Raw genomic sequence first — 17,743 nt, 5'->3', positions numbered from 1 at the left:
GGGATTGAATGGGTGGTACATGTGCCAGGATTTAAGAGGGTGGATCAGTGGTCTTTCTTTTTTTAAGTTTAAAAACTGGCAGAAGATAAATGTTAGAAGAGGAGGAAATAAATGAATTTTTAGTCAAAATAATACACATTAGACGCTTGCGTGTCCGTCATGTAGGATTTTTTGGTTAACCTTTAGCTAAATCAACAAGGTAACAGTCAAACGAGACTTTTCTGTTAGCCTGGGATTTGGACGCACCGTTTTAATTAGTTTGGGACACTGGATGCATCAAAAATTACTTTATGACACTGGGCGCACCTGGAAAAATAGTTCAGGGTGTTGGGCGCACCTTAACTCGTTAAAATAATACACATCAGACGCCTACGTGTCTGTCACGTCAGATTTTTTGGTCAACTAACAGTCAAACTTAACTTTTCTGTTAGCCCGGGATATGGATGCACCGTTTTAATTAGTTTGGGACATAGGACACTGGATGCACCTGGAAAAATAGTTCGGGGTGAGCGCACCTTAACCCATTAATAATCTTTAGGGTTTTAAAGTCTGAATCAACTATCGACTAATTTGCTCAAATAATTAAGACGAAAAAAGTGGGGAGAACATAATTTGAGAGCTGTAAAGTCTTGCCTTGTTTGGGATTCCTCACGTCTGGGGCAAGAAAAAAAGAGCTACATTCGATTTTCATTGTTCACTTTGGTTTAGTGTTTGGATTCCTCGCATCTTGGTTATTACACTCCTTCCCATTTTTCTTGTTTAAGGTTTAAGACTTTAAGTACAAAAATTAAGAAATAATATTAATATGTCAAGCTTCCTTTTATTGTGCCTGCTATGTCATTAACTTATTTAGTAATTGAAGATAAGGATAAAATTATAGAAATAATTAATAATATATTATCTTGACATTTTTAATTAAAAGGGTAATTTTTAACACATAATAAATAGAAGTAATTTTTTTATTAAAAAATGACAGTGTTAGGGTATATGCTGAGAAACTAATAAGAGGATTATGTAAACAAGAATCCCAAGGGTTGATTATAGAGGTGAAAACAAGCCAGGCTAGGCCAAGCTTTGTCTTTAACAGGCCAGGCCTGTTTAGTAACTTGCTGGCCTAAGCTTAGCCTGTGACCTGTAACAGGCCTTTTTTTTAGCCTGAGCCTGGTCTGTATAAAGGTCTAGCCTGGCCCGAGCCTGTTAAAAAAGCTTGTAATTTTAAAATTTTTAAAATGCATAGTAAAAAATACATAAGCTAATGAAAAATATAAAAATACATGCTACATAATAATTATTTTTTTATTATCTTTTATTTAATTTTAATGTCATAAGTAATATTTTAAATCTTAATTAGTTAATATTATTAAAAACAAGTTATAATTATATATCAAAATTAAAATAAGACTAGATATAAGTATAAACTAAAAATTAAAAATAAGATAAAAACAGGTCAGGATAGGCCTAACAGGCTTTCCAAAAAGCCTAGGCCTAACCTCTTAGGCTAAACAGGCCATAAAAAAAGCTTAAGCTTTTTCCTATTTTGAAACAAGCCAGGCCAAACTAGATCAAATATAGGTTAGGCTGCAGGCCCCTGACAGGCCGCCTGGCTTATTTCCACCCTTAGGCCCAAAGCAACAAACAACCAAAATAAAATGAAACAAAAAGTGAAAACCTCCCTAATTAAAGCGAATTAACCTCTTTCAATTCCCACAAAACATAAACCAGGTAAATCATAACGTTTTTATAGTTCCATAACTTCACAAATTTGCTGCCCAATTTTAAATAACTTGGTCCTAACAAATAACAACCTCCAACTAAAGATAATCCTCGCTCAAACAAACCAAACCCCACATTTTGATCTTTTCATAGTTTATATATACAGTTTCTTGCTTGTGGCCATACAACGTAGAAGAAAAATCTGAAGAACAACAGGATTTCATTGCAGAAAAAACAGATTACTCTTAATCATCGACAATGGAGGCAAATGTAAACACTCAAGAATCTCAACAACAACCTCTTCTGGAAAACGCCCCAATATTAAAAGAACCCAAAACGCCTACTCAGAAGGTGATAAGAAAGACATTCAAGAACACAGCAAATCTTTCCAATCTTCTTCCCACAGGAAGCGTCCTGTCATTTCAGATTCTGTCACCGGTCGTGACACACCAAGGCCAGTGCAAGACACACACAAGCCAGACCATGACGGCGTGCCTCTTGGCCATTTGTGGCATTTCGTGCTTCCTTCTGAGCTTCACAGATAGTTTCAGGGACGAAAGGGGGAAAGTTCGATATGGGGTTGCTTCGTTGAATGGGCTTTGGGTCATTGATGGCTCTGTGAAGCTTTCGGCTGAAGAAGCAGCTAAGTTCAGGCTAAAGTTGATCGATTTCTTCCATGCATGCGCGTCGATTCTGTGGTCTTCGCTGTAGCCATTCGCGATATACTTGAAATGAGTATGGATTTTGTTTTTGCCAGCAAATTAGAATGTTCAGCGCACATTTGTTTGATGGTATATAAAAAATTAGTACTCTCAATTCAAACGCAGCCCCCCGGGGGGGGGGGGGGGAATTAATCGTGTTTCAGCTTATAATTTTCAACGCTGCAAGACAGAAATAATAGATAACAGCAGTTCAGGAAAAGCAGACCAGGGAAAAGAGAGAAGGGGCCATTGAAGAATCGAGATGTATTAATGTGATGACGGTAAGAATAACAAGATGAAAATGAATAAAGAGAGGAGAAGATTATGTGTGAGTCGCTAGCAAGGAATTTGATCAGTGAACCATCTGATGATTTTAACTGGAAGCTGTATGAGTTTCATAGCCAAATTAGCCAATGCACTGCAACAGAAGCAACACGGACATATGCAACTCAATATGCTCCTGCGTTCATCGCCAAAAACATTATCAGCAAAACGAATCGTAGAAACTAAATGAAAAGGACAACAGAAAATGCTGCTCAAAGAAATCACAGCCGGATACAAGTTGTAATTAAGATCCTGTTAGGCTCGAGTTTAAGACATGACTGATTCTTGAAAAATGAATAAATAGATCAAATACGTTGATTATTATGATCGGAAGGAAAAATAAAGACGAAGCTGACGTGATTAATCAGAGAATGAGAGACAAGAGGAAAGATCAGATACCCAAGAACCCAGATAACAGCGCCGACAGCGGCTAAAACGAGAGCAATAAGAGCGAAAGGCAATCCTATGAGGAACCCTAAGGGCCTGCATTCCGCCATCCTCTCCCTCCAAAATCTGACTCGTGTCTTCTCTGCTTCTCTCTGTCTTTCAAATTCTGATTCGGAATCGATTCTGCGTGAGAGATTATAGTCTTTATGGGACGACTGATGTGGGTTCAATTCCGTGTGGACGGCGTCTACCATCAATACAATTACAACTACAAATCAATATAAAATGAGGAGTCAACGACCGCCAATCACGAAATTTTCTACATTCAATTCAAATCTCATTCAAAATCCCCAAAACCCCACTCTCTACGCAGTACGCGCCATGTTCTCTCATTACTTAACGCTATGTTTGGCTCGACGGAGGGAAGGGGAGGGGAGGGATTTTAATCAAGGGAAGGGAAGGGGAGGGGAGGAAAGGGGAGGGTAGCTACAAAGGGGAGGGGAGGGAGGGGGAGGGGAGGGAGGGATTTTAATGATCTCCTGTTTGGATTGATTGGAGGGGAGGGGAGGGAGCAATTTTAATAATACCTTATTTTGTTCTAAAAAAAATTGACTATTTTAGCCTCATAAAATTTAAATGAATTTTCTCATTTTTTATTTTGTTAAGATATAACTATATATATATAATACAATTCACTAATTTTGATTTACAAGATACAGTCACACACTTATAGAATATCAAGACAAAAAGTCACAAGTGATAGATTTCAATCAGAGAAAAGACCTTGAAGGTGAAAGAAAATACCAACGGCCTCTTAGAATTAGAAGAAGAGAAAAAAAGTTTACAAATGCTCACTAATTTTGGAGATAATTATCTTAATAACCTCTTATTAGATGCTCAAAAGAACTCTATTATGTAGAAATGTTTATGATTGATTAGAGGTTAACAAATCGAAAGGGCATATAAGGAATTAAAATATCATCTCTCACCTCCCCTCCAAAAAACCCCACTTTTGGAGGGGAGGCTAGAACCCCTCTTTAAAAAACATCTTAACCAAACGAGGGGAGGGGAGCTCCTCCCCTCCCCTCCTAAAAAATTATACCAGCCAAACAAGGGGAGGGGAGCAACTTCCCTCCCCTCCCTTCCGAAAACCCCGTACCAACATAGCGTAATGGATGTTACATTTGCGTATTTGAGAACCTCGCTCTCGAAGTTTCCTTCTCACCTTCATTGCCCTCCCCACGACTTGTTCGCCCATGCCATGCCATCTCCCTCCTCCCACGTTTAACTTTTTCGTCTGGGCTGTCCACCTTCAATCTGACAGAAACACCCCCCCCCCCCACAAAAAAAAAAAGAGAAAGAAGATGATGTAACATCTTATTTATTGTTATATTCCTATTTGAGGTGGCATTTATTTGCTATAAAAATTATTAAATATAAGAAGTATTTTTAAAAAAAAAATTAGCACATATTATTTGCATACCAATTATAAATAATTAATTTGACTTTTCTTCTCAACCAATTTAATAATTTAATTTGACTGTTACATATACTGTCGGGAATATTTCAATAATATGTTTCCTTATAAATACTACCTATCTGCCCGTGGCAAAATGAAAATACCTATTTATTTTTCCCATCAATCCTTTTCTATGGCTCTAACATCCTGTTTTTTGAGGAGGGGGAAAAAAACTAGAAGAGACGTTTATGAGCACCTGATTTTCCGATGTTGACGCTTGACGGTGACGTGGAATCCGGGTGCCACAGTATTGGGTTGGATTCAGTGATGAGGAGTTTCTTAGCTTTGGGCCTTGACAAATACAACAATCCAAAATGTCCAACGACCCAAATTTCTCTGTACTCATTACCTGTGTCGGCTGCGAGTATGGGCCGTTGGAGCCCAACATCAAGTTTCTCCTTTCTACTCTGTAACCAAAAAAGAGTCAATATATCTTTTTTTCCCCAGCAAATCAACATATCATAATATATGAATTGCGTGTGTGTGTGTGTGTGTGTTTGTTTAAAATTAAACTATAATAATTACTACTTAGGACTCAAATACAGTTTCGATGTGTTTAGTTGTGATAGTAGTGTTATTTATGAATAAATATATAGCTTCAAATCGAGAAAATGCAATGCACAGTCACAGTGTCCACTGCCTTTCTTCTCCTTCCCACTCCCCCTCCGTGTGCAGGCAACGTTTTCTTGTTTTTTCCTGAAATGAAGGAGGAAAAACGGAAAACAAATAAAGAAAGAAAATGTGCAAAGATTATTTCACAACAAGAAGCCCCACTGATTCCTGCAGCTTAAATTGCAACCAAACAAACATTCCCGGAAAGGGACTTGTGAGGTCCTTTCTCTTCATAATTTTTATTTTCTTGGGCTCCTTTTCAGTACATGAATTAATAGCTCGTGCGGAGGTTGAAGTCTAATACTCTTTATAAGAGATTGATAAGTGATTTACGTAAATAAAAAAATTAATTAAATTAGTCATTTGCATTAAATGTGTATTAACCTCATTAATCATTACTCCTATTTATAGAAATCTCCTTTAATATATATGATCAACAGGGAGAGTTTGGGAAAAAATTTATTATATTTATGACCAAAATTAACATCTTAATTAGCTCTTACATGTAGGATCAGGCCCACCAGCTAGTATATTTGTAATTCAAAAACAACATGGGTCCACATCTCCCGGATTTTCTTTTTTGGATGATAGATTTTTATTTGGTTAATTGGCATGTACAAAGTTTTATATCTTAACTCGGGCATTCAATTTTGTGATACGTGCATTCTCCAATTGTTGTTCTCAGACGACCCGGTCATCAGCTAATACTACCTGTTTTCCAAATGTAACGTACAATAGTAATACATATCAATCATCTCCCGCGCTTCTAATTATATTAACAGTTACCAAATATTTCTGACAAATCAACTGAACACTTACCTTTGACGTATTGACTCCAGATGTTGTAAGGTATTCCGATGGATTATACTTATCACCCGCTCAGTCTCAAAATGCTGTTATAAGCAGTCGAGCTACGAGTATTAAACTTGTAACTTGTTGGAATCTGAATGTTTATTACAATTTTTTCACATCTCTGCTCACCAATTAGACCAGCTCGATCTCTTAACTTCTTTTTCTTTCCCATTGATTTCATAGTTACGGCAAGAACTGTAACTAATAATTAACCAACTTAATTCTCCGTCGTCCTCGCTCTTACAAGTTGATTTGTAAATTGTCGAGTTTCATTTCATCATCCAAGCCAACTAATTAATTAGAAAGGCAGAGTGAAAAGGACGCGTTAAGCCGGAAGACTTTTAAAATTTATTGACCTTGATCAGTCTGTTATTTGATGCAGGTGAGCGACTGGGGGTCCAATTCCAATGCCGGCAACATTATCCCACTCTGTCTCTTAGTGATGCGCCATAAATCAACAAGGACCTTCTCCATATATTGTATTGTACATATACCTATTTATTTATATATGATACTCTGTGTGTGTGTGTGTCATAATATATATATATATAGATATATATTCACCGTTTGACGCGGCAGATACGAACAAAGTGTGTGTTACTGTATAGGGATTCAAACAAAGTAATTGTCACCACAAAAACCTCCTCAGAATACTTCCATGCAAGGAAAGACAAAAAGTTCTTCTCCACATATACCTATAGATGCTTTAGGGCCAGTTCTTAAAATTTGATTTCCAGATCATCTGTGGATATCCCATGTCTTGTTCCTCTCAACATCATTTTCTTTCCATTTCATCTCATATATAATACATACGGTTCCTTTATGCTTTACCCTCCTCCTATCATGCACTCCCTCAATAATTTTTTCACCGCTCTACTTCATCTTCAACGTAACCTTCATATATATATATATATATATATATATATAGACACACACACACACACATACATATATGTGGGGCAAGAATAAGAAATTAATATTGCTAAGATTATGTATTGAGAGAAGCAGATTAACTACGTTGAAGGCTTTAAGGAGAGAATGAAAAGAGAGGTTTGATTGATTGTTGCTATTATTATTATTATGGCCTACATATGTGTACAAAGAAAGCACTATCTTCTGTTATGATATATAGTGATAAAGAGGCCATCTGGATTGAATTATTGAGGACGGTGGGTCTGTGTCAGTGCTAAATGGTTTTGGATTATTTTAGTGGTGAGAGAACATGGGGACCTCGATATTGGCTTTGAGAGCGACCCTTTGATAGAGAGAGTGAGATTCTTCCTGTGTTTATACCACCCCCAATAATTAATTGTTGCAATTTTAAATTGCTCCTTTATATATATATATATATATATATATATATATATATATAAGCTTCTACAAATGTTTCTGCAGATTATGTATCATCATCACAGTGCTCTCCAGTAAAGACATAATTAATGTCTTTTTTATAGTACTGCCTATAATTAAGTATGTCTACTTAATGATCTAATTATTATGCTTTACATCAAACTATCTTGAACTCATTGAATATGTGCCGGTTTAATAATTAAATAGAGATGGATGATTCCTTCCATTTGTGTGTGGTCCTACCATCTTCATCCAAGTGGTTGGCCTTTCTATTTAAAACAAATTAAAAATAATGAAAATTTCAAAGCCATTTTATTTGTGATTTATTACAGTTACCATCCATGGGTTAAACTTAAACAGAGGCTTAGAGACGACTTGGGACTTTATAGAGGGAAATTGATATTTGGAAGCAAATTATTGAATTAATTCAAAAACAGAAGTAAAAGGTCTGAGAATACCAAATTTAATTAGGATCAAAGGTATTTTCAATAATATGATACCCTTATATATTCCCAATTTGTAACTTCATAGTCGCTAATTTATGATTGAGATTCGTCTATTTATAAAAGAAAAGAGGAAATTTTAACTTCTTGAAAATACTATGCTTTCTCATGGTTCAGATACTCATATTCCTTTATATGCAATTTTGTCATTATTAATTTGTAAGTGAGCTTTGTCTATATTTATGAAGAAAAAAGAATAGTTTAATTTCCACGACTTATAGTAGTTTGATTCCATGCATGTTCCCACCTTGATGATTTGCAACTTGATAACCACTAATTTTCGAGTAAGATTTGTTTAATTACAAGAGGGGACAATTTTTTCTTATAAAAATATTATTACTCCAATTCGCTAATCTATATTTTTTAAGCAAAAGAATGGCTTGGGATATTAGAGTCATTGATAAAAGAGTGGCCACAGAATCCACTGTTTAAGGATCACCCCAGTCCTAAAATAGTAAAGAAAGCATTATTAGATTTTTTTTCCAATTTTATATTTTTAATTAACCTTCTAGAAATGTAAACTGATTGTAACTAAAAACTAATTTGTAACTTAAAAAAAAAAAAAACACAATATATGCCATGGCATGAATACAGACATTGATGCATATCAAACACAAACCAGGGAAAAAAGAAAAGAAAAAGAAAAGTAGAGTATCATTTTCTTCCCCAAAGAAAAACATATTGTAGATAAGCTATTTAATGTTAAATAAACGGAAAGAAAATGAAAGCAAGGGAAAAAGACATTAGGAGGGTTGAAGAATATCTTTAACTTGAAAAACTCGGAACCGTGAATAAATTTCTTTATGCAGAGGCATTCCATGGCATCCATGAACAGGATATCAGATTTTTGGGGGAGAAGATCTGAAACGGTTTGTCGTTTGCGTATTCCTCTTCATATGGGTGCTTCACGAATTTCTTGGGAGCGATATGCAATATATGCATGTGCAACTTTAAACATTCATCCTTAATATAGCTTACAGTATAATGATTCTTTTGGGCTATATATATATATATATATATATATATATATAGTTTCCAGCGATTATTTGAAGATTAAAAGTTTTGATTTTGAAGATAAGTTGGCAGGAGACATTAAAGTCTAAAATGTTTAATTGAGGACTTTCTCCCCCCCCCCCCCAAAGGAGTTGAAAAATTTTGGTTGTGAAAACTGAAAACAAATTGTGAGGAGCTAGAAAATTTACCATACTTTTTTTATCATAACAAAAAAAAGCTTATTAAAAAATCTTAGGAAAACTCATGCTTTGCCTTTGTGAAGAATATTTCCGAAGAAAACGACGTCCCCGGGCTGAAGTGTAAATGTTGATCTAATTATTCCATCGTTAAATTATTCTCATCTCATCATAATGACCAACACCTTTCAAATGTTTATATAATTGTTGCGTTTAACATATTGTGAACCAAAAAAAAAAACATATTGTGGATTCGGCTGTCCCAAAAAAGGAAAGTTATGGATTTGGTTTCCCACTACTCTGTAGCTCATGACTATGAGATCTGTAACTGTAATACATTGAAACATTGAAATTGAATGATTGGAATTTAATTTGAGTAATCCAAACTTTCTATAGACATTATGTTAACTTGAAATATTTCTATTTGTTTTTCATTATGCAAAATAAAGTATGTGTTGGCATTGACCCATTAACAGGATCTATCCTAATCCCAGTGTTTATCTATTTTCATATAATTAACGGAGATTCTTCTTTAATTTTGACCCAAAAAAAGATAACTGAAAGAGATTGAGATAATTGGATAATGCATCAACCACACACACGACCTTATACAGTTAGCAAATTAATTAACTAATATCAATCCTTATTGTTAGTCACTTTTAACCCATTCTCACGAAGAAACACATTAAATTGATACAAATTTTTTTAAAATTTATCTTTATTAAAATCCTCTCTACATTTGCAAATTATTCTCACCTCTCTCTTTTCTTTCCCTCTCTCCTACACAAGAATTAAATAAAGATAAAATAGGAAAACAATCATTAAAAAAGCAACTTAATTATATATGTATTTATGATTAAAATCTTTTCCCCCAAATGACTTAGTGGTAGAGGCAGAGCAACCTAAAAAGCATTGCAGAAATATAACTTTTCATGCATATATACTTTTATAAAATTTTTATAATTTTCATCCAGTTACGTGTATTGTTTTTGGAAGAATAAACTAAAGATAATCGCAGTTTGTTAAGCATTTTAAATTTGGTGACAAATTATGCAATTGTTAAGGTGGGAGCTGGCAAAATGTTATCAGCACTTTCAAAGCCGTCACTGGAGTTCTCTGGAAGACGGTGGTCTCCGCCTATTAATTGCGAAATCCGCGATCGATCTCTTCGCCATTTAATTTACAGTAAATGACAGTCAGTATCTTCCCTCCCATAGTGTGGAATCCGACAGTGGAGTCGTATTTTTAATCCATCCATCGGGGTTTTTTTTTTGGCAATCCATCAATCGAATCGGGTTTGGGCTGTTATAGATTTTATATTTTATATGGACAAAATTGTATAATAGATTTATATTAATGGTTGGGAGAGATTCCGATATTTACTTAGCGACAATGTATCAAACAGAACTGCCTCTTATAAAAAAATACCTAACAAAAAAAATATTTTTTTAAAAATATTTTATTGCTATTCACAAAATGACGTCGATGACCATCTAGCCAATAATTGCCAAAAAGAGTCAAATGGGTCGATGTATTGTCTGAACAAAAAAGTAAAAAGAACATCTCACTTTATGTTCTGATTTCAGTTCCCCAAAAAAATCCTATATACGAAGTGTGTGTTTAAATATTATTTAACATCTTATTTAATTTATACAATACTACCTCCGGTCCTAATTATAAGAGCCAGTTGACTAATTTGAGGAGATTAAGAAAGTAAGTTGAGTTAATTATTTGTCATAAATAAGTGTTATCTTTCTTAAAATATCCTTGTTAATAAAGTGTATTAACTAAAACTATAATTATTGGAAGGAATATCTTGGAAAAAATTGAGTAAATATAAGAGACAAAGTGGATTGGGGTTTTATATTTAGGACCAAAATAAAAGTCAAACGGGATCTTATATTAAAGATTGGAGGTAGTTGTTTATTATGTCTTGTAGTATGAATTTGTCATCTATAGTCTAAGTACAAGATTAATAAATATAATTCTCTGAAAATTAATGCATTTTAGCATATATATACAAACACTTATTAAATACTACCGTTTGGGGTGATCAAGACAAATACGCATGGGCAGAGTTTGAATTAGAGTTGAAATTCTTCTAATGTTTAAAAAAAAAAAAGTGAAATGCCAAATATCATAGATCTCAATGAAATTTTTCCATGTGCTCTTGAGGAAGCATCTTTTGAAAGATACTAATCAAAATAATTTAACCACGTGAATCATTGTTAATTTACCTTCCCCCCCCCTCAAGTGACGATTCTTCCCATTCTTGCTCAAGAATAGCACTGGGAAAACGGACTGGCCCGGCCCTACAGGGCCAACCCGTCACGGGCTCGGGTTTAAACGGGCTGGCCCGTTTAAGCCCGAGTTTAAAAAATGAAGCATTTTTCCAAGCCCGGCCCGTGAGATAATGGGCTCGGGCCGGCCCGCGGGCTTTTGGCCCATTTAACTAAAATGTATTTTTATTATTATTTTTACCTATTTTATCGAAATAATAAAAATGAAACAATAAAATTACTAATAAAAGATATAAATATAAATATAAATAAGTCACAAACATAAACATCATTATGTCAAAACATCTATCACAATATAATAGAGTCTATTGAATGAACAAACTAAATAGAGGACAGACATAAACAACTAAATAAACACTAAGTTCAGTAAATAATTACAATATGGATGATCTTGTTTAATTATAAATAATTAACAAAAAAGTTTAACTAACAAACATAGTATACATAAAAAATAATTGTTTGTCCTACTGACAAAAAAGAAAAGAGTTCATTATCCCCAGTTCTAAATTTGTTTCTAACTATAAAAATGATATAGATCTTTATTTTAATTCAAAAGATTCTTTAACCAATTCTATTTCAAGTATAAAAAATATGAAAGAATGATAAATAAAGATTGTAAAATAACACATACAGTATTTGAATAGGTTTTGACAACTTATAAATAATAACACATTTTTGTTAATATACTTAGAATTATGGTGATTTATTTTTTGTGAATGCCATTTGTGTGAGCAGTGGGGGTAAGTAAAACTAAGAGTATATTATGTGTAAAATGTTAGGGTTTTTCTTTTTAAGTTAAGAAAAAAATATAAATTTTTTTAAAAAAATATTGGCGGGCTTAAACGGGCCGGCCCGCGACCCTACAGGGTCGGCTCGTTTATTTTTCGGCCCTACAGGACTGGCCCTTTTAAGCCCGACTTCTCTTTCAAGGCTTCAAAATACAAGCCCGGCCCGCGACTTAAACGGGCTTAAACGGGCCGGCCCGACGGGCTCGGCCCGTTTTCCCGGCTCTACTCAAGAACAGAGCCATCAGTTATATAAAACTCTTGGTGATGCAGCATCATTTCATATAATTCATACTGCTATCAATTTTATCAATACTCATTATTTTAAGGCAATGAATTACAGATATCTCCAATCAAATTATTATATTCTTCTTTTGAAACTTTGATCACGAAGAAATCTGCACTTTAACTTCTTTTTTTTTGGATAACTAAATTTGTCGTTCTATTTAAATCAATCCCGTGACAGAAATTTAAATCTTAGTTTGACATGTTATGACTCACACTTTAGTGAAACCTTTTCATATGTGCATTGGGCCTTCAATTTCCCTTGCTCAATACCTTCGCCCTTCGTCTTTCTCTCCCCTCCCTTCTCTCAAACCCCACCTCACAAATCATAGCGACAGACCTCAAGGAGCAGTAATTCTAACTCCCAAGAAACACACGCCCTAACTGGACCACTCTAGAATATCCCAAGCAGGAAGGCACAGAAGAAACACTGATGTAAGGAGAGACAAAAATGATTAAAAAAATTAAAGACATGAGATTAGGTAGCTGCTAAGAATGATTAAGTGGGCATTTGGAAGTATTGGCAAAGATAAGACTGGGAACGGATAAACTTTTAATGAGGGAGCCACAAAAATACAGCGGTCAATTAATTTGTTCACCAACATCAGTAAGGCAGCACACATCCCTTTCATTTTCACTGTACTATCTCTGCTTGCTGCAGACATATGTATCAAGTTAATAATGTCCATTTATTAATTATAGTATAGTATATCAACGAAACGATCGTTTTCGGAATTTTCCACCCAAAAAAAAAGGAAAAAGAAAAAAGAAAAGCTCTCCCATCCACAAACCCAAAATTTATATACATGCATACCAACACACGCACACTACCGCAACTAGCACACTCCCGAACAAAAACATTAAAGCAAATCCCTCTTCGGTCTTTGAAACTCTCTCCAAGTGGTGGTTCACATCCCAAACTCTTCAATTCTTCTACACTACGCCCCCACTCAGAAAAAAGAGCAACAAAGCCATTCAAATCCCAGTAGATTCATCAGTCGCTTCAAATCACACTACTTCGAGCACTAGCTTGTGTTGCTTAATTCTACAGTATATTTTGAGAAGAGTTCGTTATTATTGTTAATTATAGATTATAGATTAGAAGATTGAGGTTTGTTTCGTTAGAGGTGGGAGTCCGGGATTATTGATGCTCGCGGTGTCACCTCTTAGAAGCACAAAAGATGAAGAAGGACAAGGAGAGATGGAGAGACTTTCGATGGAGTCCCATGAATTCGCTGACCTCTCCGATGGGAATCTATTGGAAAGCATCAACTTCGACGACATCTTTGTCGGCATCAACGTCGGTGATGTCCTACCGGATTTGGAAATGGACCCCGAGATCTTCGCCGAATTCTCTCTCAGCGCCGGCGAGGAATCGGAGATGGCCACCTCATCGGTCTCGTTGGAAAACGTCAATAATAAAGTTGACCAGAATATAACGACGTCGACGAAGAAAGGAGAAGAAGATAAGGTGTCCTCGGATTCGGGGTTCGGCTCGGGTTCCAATTCTGGAGAGGAGATAGTGAGCAAAAGGGATGAATCCGCGGTGGTGAAGCCGTCTCAGAAGGAAGCTGACAAGGGAAGAAAATCATCAGCGGAGTCAAAGAATTCTCAAGGGAAGAGAAAAGTGAAGGTAATTAATTAATTACACGTAACTCACAACACAAACACCTTTGTTAGGTTTCGAATTTCCGATGAAGTTCATGTGCTGGCTGAGCTAGTCCTGAAGGTCCTGTCTCTGTCACAGTCATTAATTACGGTCTTGCTTTTACAAAGTGCCTGTGTTCCAAAAGAGCTCACGGGTGCGATAACCAGAAGAGAGAGAAATACTGACCTATGATTAGTACTCCTCCCGTCGTAATTATAAGACCCAATTGACTTATTTGAGGAGATTAAGGAAGTAAGTTAAATTGGTTATTTATAATAAATAAGTGTTGTCATTCCTAAAATATCCTTGCTAATTAAGTATATTGACTAAAACTATCATTATTAGAAGGATTATCTTGGAAAAAAACACATAAATATAAGAGACAAAATGAATTGAGGTCTTATAATTAGGACCAAATAAAAAGTCAAATGGGGTTTTATAATAAGGACCGGAGGAGTATTATGGTTCATCGTCATCGTCATCTTCATCTGAATTATTTATTTATTTTAATTTGTTGTGCTTGGTGATATGAAGGTGGACTGGACTCCAGAATTGCACAGACGATTCGTGCAAGCAGTGGAGCAACTAGGAGTAGATAAGGCGGTGCCTTCGAGAATTTTGGAAATCATGGGAATCGATTGTCTCACTCGCCATAACATAGCCAGCCATCTTCAAGTATATATCCTTCTTCTTCTTCTTCGCCTTTTGGTTTTCATCTACTGTAAATCTCAAGCTCCAAGAGGCCAAACAAAAACAATGCTTTTCTACAGCATATATCTTATCACGTAATAATATTTTTATTCCAATTAGTAAGATTCCTTCGGTCCCAAAAAAAGAAAACAAGTAAAATTCCCTAATTTCTTCATACGCGAAAATTGTTGGAAGCTTGAATTTACTATATATACACGCACCAGCCAAAAACGGACACAAATATGTTTGGGTACTTAGACTAGAGCAGTATGTATAGAATAGGAGATATATACTGAAGGAGAGAATTCTAAGATGTGTGGTTCGAAACGCAGAAATATCGATCCCACAGGAAACACCTGTTGGCACGTGAAGCAGAAGCAGCAAACTGGAGTAAGAGAAGACAATGTTATGGTATAGGAGGAGGAGGAGGGAAGAGAGAGGGAAGCCCTTGGCTCCCAGTAGCACCGACAATTGGTTTCCCTCCGGTGACACCGCCGCCGCCAATGCAGCATTTTAGAGCCTTACATGTGTGGGGCCATCCCACCGTGGACCACTCCTTCTTGCCATTGTGGCCTAAGCATCTCCCTCCACACTCCCCTTCGCCGCCGCACCTCGCTTGGGCGCCTCCTGTCACTCCTCCGCCTCCTAATCCTTCCTATTGGCACCAACCGGTAACTCCCTATCCTTCAATATTAGTTCATTTATTTAGTATTTAATCTTTCATCCCCATTCAAAAATTTAAACCCCGTCGTTTACATAAGAATATATAATTTGAGGAAAAAGATTATGGAATAATTAAGCCAATAAAAAAGAGGTATTCTCATCAGTTATTAGGTGATTAATTTGACAATTTTAATTTTTTGTCCTCGCAATAAAAATTCAAAAACAGCAAAAGCCATTGGGGCTAACGTTCTTCTCACTTAATCGAATTAAAGTTCTCAACAAAGTTGAGAAACTAAAATGATTTGACACAAATAAGAAAAATCAACTTGTGGTGGCTTGATTGAGGGAAAGCAATTAATAATTAATTGGCAGTTACGTGAAGAAATTTCAGAAAAGAACCAAGTCTGTAGAGTTTGAAATATTCCATGTGCGTATAACTTTCTGGGTCTAAACAGCAGATTCTTGGTTACCATTACAGGCTCCCAATGCACTAACGCCAGGACCAGCTTGCTTTCCTCAGCCTCTGACTACAACGGTACGTGACTACTCGTTCCTGCCTCTTTTGGAGCCACTCTGGCTGTCTTCTTCCTTTTCACTTTACTTTGCATACTTCAGCAAATTCAAATATCACCATATAGAAATTAAGAAATTTTGTGTATATATGCGCAGAGATTTCCCTCTCCTCCTGTCCCGGGTATTCCACCCCATGCCATGTACAAAGTAGATCCTGGCATTGGCGTCCCCACCAACCAACCCAGTCCTCGGCCATTCATTGATTCGCATCCAGTGAGTTTCTCTCCATCTCTTTCGTTCTTTCTCAAGGATACTATTAGAACCCAAGGTCTATACAATTATTTGTTTTACTTCCCCACTAAACACAAGAAAGAAACCACTATAATTATGCAATTTGTTTTCATTATATTATTCTCCTCTCTGGCTTTTTCCTATAAAATGGTCTATATGTGCTTTGTGAACAAGGGCAGCATTTTGTTTGGTTCATGCACTTCTCAAATTAAAGATCATCTTCCTACTTTCGTCATATCTAGCAACGCCAGTTACAATACAAAAACTTTGCCATTTAAACTCATGAAAGAAACTTTTTGTTTCAAAAAAAAAAGAGAAGAAATATATAGCTTGAACATAAACACAGTTGAGTGAGCAAAATAATGGATTACATGCGTGTGAGATGTGGAATGAAACAATATTGTGTCTGATTTGTGCAGTCAAAGGAGAGCGTAGATGCAGCTATTGGAGATGTTTTATCAAAGCCATGGCTGCCGCTTCCTCTTGGGCTTAAAGCTCCAGAGCTAGACAGCGTGATGGGTGAATTACAGAGACAAGGAGTTCCAAAAATTCCACCCTCGTGTGCTTGACCTCGCTTTTCAACAGCAATGATGTCCTCTACATCGGAGGTTTTTCCCCCTTTCTGGGTTGCTGCTAAGCGTGCTGACCAGCTGTGAAGGCCCCACGAAACCCTAATTCGACGACTTCTCATTAACTTGCTTAAGAGAGTTACTTTTGAGGATTCTCTCTTTCATCACAGTTCAACTTGTTCACTAGCCTTTTTGTGTATGTGATAATAAAGTAATTAATTTTTGTCTTAGTCTTAGTTTCTGGGAGATCAGGCAATAAAAGCACTTCGATCAAAAGTGTTTGGAAAAGCTTTAGAGACTAATTTCTTTTTAACTTTCATATGCCTCGATGTCTGTGTGCATGGGATCAAGTCGATATTTTATTTGACGAAATTAAGGGACCGTAACCAAAGAGAAATTATATGATGTTAAGTGCTATACGTAAGAGTTGCACTGTTGAATTTCCGTCGGCTCTGCTGATCAAGAACATGAGAAATATATAGTATTGGGCCTGAAATATGAAAGATTATATTTATATGCGTTCTTCACAACAATACTTCACCAATTGATATGGCAGATACTGTACATCGAATTAAAACATCTATATTCATACGAAACTAAAAGAAAAGACACATCTATCTTCGGTTAAAATGAATTTTATGAACTTCGGAGTCATCACACACGCTTGTGGCCAGCCAGTTTTGCTAATTCATTCTCCTGAATAAAGCTTATTCACTGATAAAAGCTGAGAAACTATTTAGGATCTCTTCGTTAGTTTATTTCCTTTGCGTAAACACTAAACACTCGGGCATTAAATGTTAATAAATTCATATTGATGTAGTTTCTTCTTACTTTCAGGGGTGGAAATG

The 17,743-nt window shown here is 35.8% G+C and overlaps 3 protein-coding genes across 3 annotated transcripts; 2 read left to right on the top strand and 1 right to left on the bottom strand.

Annotated features, from left to right (window-relative positions):
• Positions 1-1,971: 1,971 nt before the first annotated feature.
• On the top strand, positions 1,972-2,424 carry LOC114720205 (protein DMP7-like). The gene has a single exon (XM_028905820.1). The coding sequence runs from the start codon at positions 1,972-1,974 to the stop codon at positions 2,422-2,424; it is 453 nt and encodes a 150-aa protein (XP_028761653.1).
• Positions 2,425-2,663: 239 nt separating this feature from the next.
• Positions 2,664-3,507, bottom strand: LOC114720211 (signaling peptide TAXIMIN 2-like). Its single transcript, XM_028905826.1, has 2 exons — positions 3,138-3,507; positions 2,664-2,874 (listed from the first exon to the last, which is right to left on the bottom strand). The coding sequence occupies exons 1-2, from the start codon at positions 3,377-3,379 to the stop codon at positions 2,751-2,753; spliced, it is 366 nt and encodes a 121-aa protein (XP_028761659.1). The 5' UTR covers positions 3,380-3,507; the 3' UTR covers positions 2,664-2,750.
• Positions 3,508-13,382: 9,875 nt separating this feature from the next.
• On the top strand, positions 13,383-17,312 carry LOC114720218 (probable transcription factor GLK1). The gene is made up of 6 exons (XM_028905837.1): positions 13,383-14,154; positions 14,704-14,844; positions 15,192-15,530; positions 16,001-16,057; positions 16,192-16,308; positions 16,746-17,312. Exons 1-6 carry the CDS (start codon positions 13,669-13,671, stop codon positions 16,893-16,895), a joined length of 1,290 nt encoding a protein of 429 aa, XP_028761670.1. The 5' UTR covers positions 13,383-13,668; the 3' UTR covers positions 16,896-17,312.
• The last annotated feature ends 431 nt before the right edge of the window (positions 17,313-17,743 follow it).

The sequence above is a fragment of the Neltuma alba genome, unplaced genomic scaffold (assembly GCF_004799145.2).
Source record: "Neltuma alba isolate B1F8T4 unplaced genomic scaffold, ASM479914v2 tig00011970_pilon, whole genome shotgun sequence".
In the NCBI taxonomy this organism is placed as follows: Eukaryota; Viridiplantae; Streptophyta; class Magnoliopsida; order Fabales; family Fabaceae; genus Neltuma; species Neltuma alba.
The sequence above is the reverse complement of the archived record's forward strand: the minus strand, read 5'-3'. Positions and strand labels throughout refer to the sequence as shown.